General features: G+C 40.1%; 1 protein-coding gene across 2 annotated transcripts in view; it reads left to right on the forward strand.

The window, feature by feature from the left end:
* The window catches only part of LOC143031679 (facilitated trehalose transporter Tret1-like), a 21,935-nt gene extending 15,584 nt beyond the window's left edge, over window positions 1–6,351 (forward strand). For both annotated transcript variants that reach the window (XM_076195806.1, XM_076195807.1), the window contains 3 exons: window positions 2,630–3,024; window positions 4,118–4,267; window positions 5,495–6,351. In XM_076195806.1, the coding sequence (XP_076051921.1) occupies window positions 2,630–3,024; window positions 4,118–4,267; window positions 5,495–6,205 (1,256 nt within the window). In that variant the 3' untranslated portion in view covers window positions 6,206–6,351. The remainder of the gene's footprint in view (window positions 1–2,629; window positions 3,025–4,117; window positions 4,268–5,494) is intronic.
* The last annotated feature ends 4,371 nt before the right edge of the window (window positions 6,352–10,722 follow it).

The following is a 10,722-nucleotide window of genomic DNA, read 5'->3' on the forward strand; positions in this document are numbered from 1 at the left end:
TATAATAATAGTAATATTATGATTATCATTATTATTATTATTATTATTATTAATAATAATAATAATAATAATAATAATTATAATAATAATAACAACTAAGCTCAACAAAATTTATGTTGCATTGATATCAACCGCTGGTATTATCTATTTTAAATTTACTGATTTCAAACATGATTTTTTTCCTGAAAGCTCTTACTATCTATCTATTTATTTATTTATTTATTTATTATTATTGTTATTATTATCATTATTATCATTATTATCATTTTGCGATCGAAGTATTTCAAAATATCAAAAATTTGTCTTCGTCTGACTGGCATCGTCGTCTATCAGAAGAAGCATGAGATTAAACTATTATTAAATCCACTGGTGAATAAGAATTTTTTTTTTACATGGTCTAAATTTATTCACAATTCGAAACATGTTCCATCAACACAAAGGTTAGATTTTATATGAAATTAATTGTTACTTAAGAAATTCATTACTATAAAAAAAATGTTACATGGTCTAAATTTATTCACAATTCGAAACATGTTCCATCAACACAAAGGTTAGATTTTATATGAAATTCATTGTTACTTAAGAAATTCATTACTATGAAAATACAAAGATTAGGTGCATTTTAGTCAGGCAGGAATTTGCGCTTGAAGCTCTTGCGTTTGTAGACTGTCTCAGGGTAATCTCGTTTCATGAACCGCTCGCCTTGCTCGTCACTTACTGCCCCTAAGTTCTCAGGAAATATATCAAGATGACTAATGTAATCCCTCAAATTGCATGAAAACTAGAGCATACAGAACAAAAAGATTTACATATTTGAAATCAGCATATCAAAAATAGTAAGAAACAGTAAGCTAAGACGCTTCAAAACTGGAACACTATTCACCAAACGTCGTTTGTACCTAGCCCTTGTCAGAGCGATTCTGTGCCAGTCACCGGGACTAAGCCAGCTGACATGTCCCACTAACAACTACGTCCATCAGAGGGTTCAGAATGCCGCTGTCAAGTTCATCACGGGTTCGCGATAGAACGATTTCAGAACCGCTGAGTCCCTACACCAAATTTCCAACATCCGTCCACTCAACCAACACAAACACAAACTTCACACGAGACACCTAGAAAAAACTGCACGACAGACACAAACACCTGATACAACACATTACACCTAGACCACACCGTACAGACTACCTGTCAACTGCGCCCCTCCCACGTGCGGTGTACACGATAAGTCGTGTATAGCCGCGCTTACCAATTATTTATCCCTTCTCCAGCCTTGACAGGTGATAACAACAATAATGATAATAATAGTAATGATGATAATCTAATAATAATGATAATAATGATAATAATGATAATAATGATAATAATGATAATAATGATAATAATGATAATAATGATAATAATGATAATAATGATAATAATAATAATAATAATAATAATAATAATAATAATAATAATAATAATAATAATAATAATAATAATAATAATAATAATAATAATAATAATAATAATAATAATAATAATGATAACGATAACGATAATGATAATAATAATAATAATAATGATAATGATAATGATAATAATAATAATAATAATAATAATAATAATAATAATAATAATAATAATAATAATAATAATAATAATAATAATAATAATAACAATAACAATTATAATGATAATAATGTATATAGCCCATTAATTGTCAGGCTGTAAGCTTTCACGTTGGAGGCATCAACCATGTGTAGAATACACACAACTTTATCGCAAACAAAACTAACACAACTAGATGCACAAACAACTACATAAGCTTTTTCTTCTACTGAAATTATTTTAATTTCTAACTTTCTCTCCTACTACATCTTATAATTTCAGTTTCCCTACCACTAAAATCATTTCCAATTTCTCTATCTTTCCCTACGACTAAGCGTTCTACTCGTTTTCTAACTTTGTTGGATGAGGTTAAGAAGACTAAATATTCCTACGTCACCTGACGGTTACATTAATCCCAGTCACCAACCCCAAGTCTCCTGCCCACTTCGCCCTTGATCACTCACGAAAAAAGCGCGCTGGCAGAAGCCCTCTTTTATACACCGCTATATTTTCATTTTTCTTACAGACATTCTTCCCCTTAAAAAAAAAAAAATAAAAAAAAATAAAAAAAATCATCCCGTGCGAGCTGTTGGTCTTACCAAGGTAATCCATAATCCATTATCCAATCCTCTGAAGAAGCCACTCAGGGGAAACTAGTCAGGAATGGTAGTATTTCCCTCAGCCCGTCTTCCCTTTACCACCTGTCCACATTCGTCACAATGTTTACACATTATTATTATTATTATTATTATTGTTATTATTATTATTATTATTATTATTATCATTATTATTATTATCATTATTATTATTATCATTATTATTATTATCATTATTATTATTATCATTATTATCATTATCATTATCATTATTATCATTATCATTATTATCATTATCATTATTATTATTATTATTATTATTATTATTATTATTATTAATTATTATTATTAATTATTATTAATTATTATTATTATTATTATTATTATTATTATTATTATCATTATCATTTTGAATAATGCTTTCGCCTTTGCCCCTCGCCCGGCAGCCTCCCTCCCGTCGCTATCGTGTCTCCTGACGCCGACGCTGACGAGCATCCTGATGGAGGTGCTGGGCCCACGCCGCGTCCTCCTGGCCTTCCTCCTGCCCACGACCTCGCTGTGGTTCCTGAAGGCCTTCGCCACGGGCAAGAAGCTCCTGTACGTGGCCCGTTTCGGCATCGGGCTTTCCAACGGCGCCGTGTACACGGCCCTCGTGCCCCTCTCCGTCGAGCTCATGTCTCCAGAAGTCCGGGGTATGCTGACGACGGTGTCCCAGATCATGGCCTCGGCGGGCATCATGGACTTCTACCTGATGGCCAAGTTCCTGCCCTGGCGGGTGGCCACGGGGGTCTGCGCGGCCCCGCTCGCCTTCGTCATCGTCGCGCTCTATTTCGTGCCCGAGGTAGGTCAATCGGTCGGTCATTTGGGGTCAGGGTCACTTGTCCTTGAGCGGGCTCAAGGCCGGGCCCTTGGGTCCCTCAGGTAGGTCGAAGCAAAGTCACTGGCTCCCTCAAGCAGGTCAAAACTTGGGCGTTTGCCACTCAGGTGGGTCGAAAGCAAGGTCATTTGGGGTCGAGGTAGTTTTCCCCAGAGGTAAGGTCAAAACAAGGTCATTTGTCTGTGAGGTAGTCATTTGTCCCCGAGGTGGGTCGAAGCAAGACCATCCGACGGCTTAGGTCACAAAAGGCAGCGAAGTGCTGAAGGCAGAGGTAAGGCCAATCTAAGGTCATTTTTAGAACCTGACTCGTTACGTCACCGTCGCACCGAGACGCTCCACATTTAATTCATTTCTAGCGGGTCCCTTCCCCGACTACGAGTACCGTCGTGGGTTACCAGAGTCCCCCAACCTGGTGTTCGGGAGCACCACTGTACTCTTAGGTGACTTAGAAGTGCTCTTTGTTGGGTGACGAGGAACCCATGCTCTTGATAGAGAACCTTTAGTAAATCACCCTTACGACAAATAAATAAAACATAGATAATAAGAAAGAAAAACAGGTAGATAAATGGAATAGATCACTGGGCCCCGGTAACACTAAACTGTACCACTAAACATCCACTAACTAGCACTAGTTCCCAACTTGTGGCCCTGAGGAGACACCCCATTGGTCCTCTGGGGAGACACAGACACTAGACCGAGAACCACCGATCTAGAACCTTGGCCTCTAGGATCCCTAGAAAGTCCAGCCCAACTACATCGCCTCAACAGTAACACATAAGATTAACCCATTAAACTCCGATGACAAGATTCTTGTCATTTGGTCAAATAAAACAAAAAATCATAAAACACCAAAATGTTTGATCAAACAGCACCAGAAAAATATGACGTCAGTCCTCCTCGCTTCGCTCGCGAGCGAAGCGAGGACGGACGTCATATTTTTCTGGTGTTTGATCAAACATTTTGGTGTTTTATGATTTTTTGTTTTATTTGACCAAATGACAAGAATCTTGTCATCGGAGTTTAATGGGTTAATTCTTTCTCTTTCTCGCCCTCCAAGTCTCCGTACTGGCTGATGAAGAAAGGGAAGGAGTCCTCGGCTCGAGCGGCTCTGGCCAGAATCCGAGGACCACGTGGGAACGTAGAGGAGGAGCTTGGCACCATCCGTCGAGGCCTTGCTTCCCAGCCCTCGACCACTGTCAAGGACCAGGTAAGTGGCTTGATATCAAAGACGAATACAGAGATGAGTAGATTAATAAATAAAGGAATTGATTAATAGATATAAAACAAATAAATAAACAAACAAATAGATTAATAGGTGAGCCCTCGAGTCTCTGAACGAGGAAGCGAGACCGCTTGGCCTTGAGGTCTTCTGGACCAAAAACAAGGTCCAGGAGTTCGGCGGGGGCTCACTGGATGACGCAGTTCAGTCTGTGCATGCATGACGCGAGGATACCGAGGTCGTGGAAAGCTCCATTAAACTCCGATGACAAGATGTCTTGTCATTTGGTCAAATAAAACAAAAAATCATAAAACACCAAAATGTTTGATCAAACACCAGAAAAATATGACGTCAGTCCTCCTCGCTTCGCTCGCTCGCGAGCGAAGCGAGGACTGCTGACGTCATATTTTTCTGGTGTTTGATCAAACATTTTGGTGTTTTATGATTTTTTGTTTTATTTGACCAAATGACAAGACATCTTGTCATCGGAGTTTAATGGGTTTTAATTAACATACCTTGGTAGCGTCGTCGTGTATAAAAGTGGTGGGTCATGTCAGGAAATAGTTCGAAGGATTGGCATTGCCCATGGAGTTAGGCCTTGTCGTTATCTATGAAGAAAGACTAAGATTCGAATCTTCAATCACTTGTGCTCCCTGTCTTGCTGCCTGTACGGGTGTGAGACATGGAAGCTGAATGCCGATCTGAAGAGGCGTCTCTATGTCTTTGGTACACAAGTGCCTTCGGAAAATCATGAGGCATTGCTGGAATTACTTCGTATCAAAACGAAGACAGCACTGTGAGACTCAGTTTAGGGCAGTTACCAGCATAATTCGTGATCGGCTACGAGTATATGGGCATGTGGCACGTTTCCCTCATGTTTATCCTATTCAGCGTTGTCTCCGCAAGAGACAACTCTCGATGGAGGAGATGAAGGGGACGACCACAGAATTCATGGCTGCTGGGGCAGGTCGATCGAACCTTTTGAGAACTGTTTGGAGGAGTGGGAAGGGAGGAAGGGTGTCTGCATGAGAGCTTGCTCCTCGGAGAGACCCACGTGGGGGCACTGGCGTCGGCGTGGGAGTGAAGCAACGCGCTCCCTGGTGCCCCCAATTGATGACGATGACGAACAGGTGAATGAATAGCTTAATAATCAATAGATGAATAAACAAATAGTGTCTGGCTCCATCTCGTCCCTCTCCCTCTCTCTGTCTGCAGTTCCGCCAACTGCGGGTGTCGAGCAACTACACGCCGGTGCTGTTGGCGACGGCGCTCAACCTGCTCCCGGTCCTGGGCGGCCGCTTCGCCATCTTCCAGTATGCCATCTTCATCTTCCAGGACGCCGAGGTCGACCTGGACCCCTTCACCTGCACCGTCCTCGTGGGCGTCGTCCGCCTCGTCTTCACCATCGTCTCCTGCCTGGTCATCGACCACGTGGGGCGCCGCCCTCTGCTGATCACCTGCTCCATCATCAGCGGGGCGTCGCTGGTGGCGACGGGCGTGGCGCTGGCGACTTCCTCGGCGCCGGCCTGGCTCCCCATCGCCTCGATCTTGGTCTTCACGGCCGTCTTCTCCCTGGGCGTCCCCCCTGTGTGCTTCCTCCTCTCGGCCGAGCTCGTCCCAACCGCCGTCCGGTCGGTGGCCAACTCCATCTTCGTCAATGTCCTGACCCTCGGCTTCTTTCTGTCCTCCGTCACCTTCCCCATGATGAACGCCACGATCGGCTTCGCCAACACCTTCCACGTCCTCGCCTCCTTCTACCTCCTGACGGCCCTCCTCGTGTGGCGCTGGGTCCCCGAGTCGCGCGGCAGGACCCTGGTGGACCTGCAGGAGGCCTTTGCCACCGACAAGAGCAGAGAGTCCTACAGGAAGATCGGACTCAAAAAGAATATAGGCAAGGAGGACGCTGTCGAAATGCTCCAAAACTGATTTTTTTCTGCTTCTGGGGGGAAATGAACTGAAACATACCCAACAAATGTTCAAATATGTGGTTCAGAAACTGGTGTATTCGTGTGTGTGTGTATGTGTACATGTGGAACCTCTTGAAGTAATCCTGATGAAAAAAAAAACAAAAACGATGTCCTGGATAGGTCTGCAGTAAGTCAACGCAAACGTCTCAAGGATCATATCAAATCACCCCTCAAGAAACGCGAACTACAACCCCAAACCCTTGAGGCTCCTGCTGCTGACCGATAACGGTGGCGAAACATCTGCCGCGAAGGTAACAAGACCTATGCAACCCAACGTCTCAACAAAGAAGAAGAAAAACGAACCCAACGCCACCAACACTCATCTGAACGAGGAGGGAACGCTCCCTACGGCTTCTGCGGGCGAGTCTGCAAGACGCACATCGGACTCCATAGTCATCTTAGAACTCATCAGTCACTTCTTTTGCAAGGAGTGATGCCTTCGCTGGAAACGACGGACAACTGTGAGAAAGTGCATGCACGCACACATACTCAAACCACTAACCAATGTAACGTCCTGTATTTATTCTTCGTCGTTGTTTTTCCTGCAAGTATGTTTTATTTTAGTACTCTAGGGCAGGGCGGGCAACCCTTGACACGCGTGCCAAACCCGACACACTAACGACTATTTTTTAACAAGAATAACCAATAAACTTCGAACTTCTTTTGTATGACAATTGGCTATTTACACAGTCAAACGGTTTGCCAAACAAGTGTTTGAGGTGATGTTTGACCGTGTGAATAGGGTATCTGGTTGTCAAACGTGTCTGACAACCAGATACTACATTTACTCGGTCAAACATCACTGCAAACCCTTGTTTGACTAACCGGGTTTGACCTTGTAAATATCCCTTCACTCGAGGTTTTGTTCTCAAACCAATTATTGAATGCATATATGAAATCAATCTCTCTGACTAGTGAATAAATGTCTGACATTGTGTGGGTTTGTAAACTGATTTTTCAGATATTTGTGAATATTTAAACGACTTGAACGTTAAATTACAAGGCCCTGGTTAGACAGTTGATGTTGTGTACGATTACATAAAGCCATTTGAAATAAAAGTTGTTGTTTTTTCAAAAGGAATGTAGACAGTGAAGATTTTCGAAACCTAAAGAGCTACATCGGTGATTTTGATTTTCCAAAGGGTGACAAAACGGAGTGTGCGTCTTTGAAAGCTATTTTAAACAGTTCTCTACAAGATTTGCAAGGCTCAGAGAATTAGAGGAGGCTGCAAAATACATCAAAGTTCGTAATGAACTAAATATAGTTGTTTTCACATGAACGATTTTGAAATGTAAATGATTGAGTTTCATAATAGCACGAATTTGTTGATTTTAGGTCCGACGTAGAAAATACTGTAGAGAAACTATTATAAAAAAGGAGTAATATACGGTAGTATTCTTAAAAAAATATTTCCTTGTATAAATCTTTCCTTATACAAATATTGTATATGAATCCTTGGAAGGGAAAGATTTTTTCTTAAGAATACCATCGTAAGAATCTTACCGTGGTATTCTTAGAAAAATTCTTTCCTTATATAAATCTTATATAAACCCTTGGAAGGAAATATTTTTTTTAAGAATACCATCATCAGAGACATGAGAAGGACGAGGAAAAAATAAGGATCTGGGATACTATTCCAGAATTTTTTTTTGTGAAAAAAAAAAACTTGCGACATTATTTACCAATTTCGCATCCACATTTTGTTGTGAATCTTTGTATTCTGTGATGGCCTTTGTCAAGTCCCGTGATAGGAACAGCCTTGAAAGAGTAGCGCATGCATATATAGGTGACAGAATATAAACCTAAAACAAAATACCTGTCATCAGTGATGCAGCAACAAAAATCACATACATATACCAAAGGGTTTTTCCTCTCTTATAAGGGAGGTGGCCAAAAAACAAAGGCATAAAAACCATTCCCTCCCTTTCCATCCCTATCACACTCTACTCCCCTCCACCCTCTTCCATCCCTCCCATCTTGGCACCTCCTGATTGTATATCAATAATAATTAATAAAAGGGTCCATTTTTACAATATTCTCTTATTTTCCGTGATTTTTTTTTTTTTTTTTTTTTTTTTTTTTTTAATATGTCCTCCCAAAAAGACAGCTGGTTCTTGAGAAATTTTCAAAGACCTGGCTGGTTTTGACACTTAAACCCATTAAACTCCGATGACAAGATGTCTTGTCATTTGGTCAAATAAAACAAAAAATCATAAAACACCAAAATGTTTGATCAAACACCAGAAAAATATGACGTCAGTCCTCCTCGCTTCGCTCGCGAGCGAAGCGAGGAGGACTGACGTCATATTTTTCTGGTGTTTGATCAAACATTTTGGTGTTTTATGATTTTTTGTTTTATTTGACCAAATGACAAGACATCTTGTCATCGGAGTTGTATCCTTAACTTAATGATAATGATTCGGCTGCTGCATAATCCTTTTTCTTTTGAATTCTGTCTTCTCGTCGTTTAAACCTTAAGATCTCTGGAGAAGCAACTGCAGGTGCTTTTGCCTTTGAACCAAGGATGTTTACTGAGGGTACCCAATCAGGACTGTCCCTTTGATGAAATTCTGCCTTCTTCCCTGTAAAATATATAAATACAATGAAAAAACAATAATTCTAGACTAAATATGACATATTCTAATAGCACATCTTAATCGAGACTTTGTTGATGGACAGATTATATGTCAATTGTAAAATGTAAAAGTTAGATTTTTCAATAATAAAAATTAGAAGAAATAAAGTTATCATAATAATTATTAATAATCAATTTATCAAAATATATGATAATTTTTCATTTATTTTTTCATTTACTGGACTTATTTTATTTCTAGATTAAAATGTCAAACTTACTCAAGTCTATGTACACTATTAACCCATTCAACTCCGATGACAAGATGTCTTGTCATTTGGTCAAATAAAACAAAAAATCATAATAACACCAAAATGTTTGATCAAACACCAGAAAAATATGACATTTCAAACCTAATTTATAAGTTATGAACAAACCCGTTATTAAAAACAGACCTGGGCCTACTTACCAGAAATAAAGTGAGCTGAATAGATTCTAATATTGTCCAAATTCTTTCCATCAAAGTTCTGCTGTAAGCTCGCCAACCATAAGCGTCGTCGATCTTCACAAAGCTTTTTTCCATTCCAATACTTGATTTTGGGTAATTCCAGGGAGTCTGTAAAACTGCAGTTCTTTCTCTCTATCTGACCTATTATGGCATCCCACAACTCTACAGTAATTCACCATTGTTCTTTAACACATTCAACTCCGATGACAAGATGTCTTGTCATTTGGTCAAATAAAACAAAAAATCATAAAACACCAAAATGTTTGATCAAACACCAGAAAAATATGACGTCAATCCTCGCTTCGCTCGCAGCGAAGCGAGGACTGACGTCATATTTTTCTGGTGTTTGATCAAACATTTTGGTGTTTTATGATTTTTTGTTTTATTTGACCAAATGACAAGACATCTTGTCATCGGAGTTGAATGGGTTAAATTTATCGCACAAGACACAATGAATAAATGGCAGGTGAGAACGATAGACAGGTTGGGTAAGCACGTTTGTTTACACGACAATGTCTCCAATACGTCCGAATCCCGGTTTGGTGACGTCACGTGAAAACACACTATTAAGACGACATGAAAGGGAAATCAAGATATCGTCATGGAGCGAAATTTTTAGGTCAGCACGTGGCCTTACGTAACACTGAACGAAACATTCTGAGAAAGCCGTGTGGAGAAAAATGTTTTAAGAAGAAAAGACAATGAATTTTGACAATTGTGTTCTTGGTGGAGGGAAGGAGAGCAAGAGGAAATCAGAGGGAGAAGTATATGGACGGGCTGATGAGGGCGACGGGGAAAACAACTCAAAGCAGCACAGATGTTACAAGTAACTAGGGACCGTGAACGGTGGCGCGCCGAAGTCCAAGAGGATATGGCACGACGGTAAGGTAAGGTAAGGTAAGGTAAGGTTCTTAATAAACTGAGCGAAACATTCTGAAGAAATCCAGAGGAAAAAGTTTTAAAAATCTAGAAGAGACGATGAATTTTGACAATTGTATTGAACGAAACTTTCTGAGAATTCTTTTAAACACGTGGAGAGAAAGATGTTTTAAAAATATAGAGAACATGATGGATTTTGATGCGACGTGACGTCATAATGTCGGCATTAGAGCGCGGGAAGATTTGTGTATGGTCATCGCGAATAAAACAAAAAATAAACGATTTTTCTGCCAAAATTCCATCGACATAGAAAATCAAAATTGACGGCACTTTGATGGAAATCGACGGTATTTTTGCCTAGTGTGAAGATGAAAATCGACGGCATTTTGCCTAGTGTGAAGATAGTAATCGACGGTATTTTTGCCTAGTGTGATGATGGAAATTGACGGCAGTTTTGCCTAGTGTGAACATGGAAATCAACGGTATTTTTGCCTATTGTGTAGGTGGAAATCGACG

This window comes from Oratosquilla oratoria, chromosome 12 (assembly GCF_046742065.1).
Source record: "Oratosquilla oratoria isolate Oo_2021 chromosome 12, ASM4674206v1, whole genome shotgun sequence".
Taxonomy (NCBI): domain Eukaryota; kingdom Metazoa; phylum Arthropoda; class Malacostraca; order Stomatopoda; family Squillidae; genus Oratosquilla; species Oratosquilla oratoria.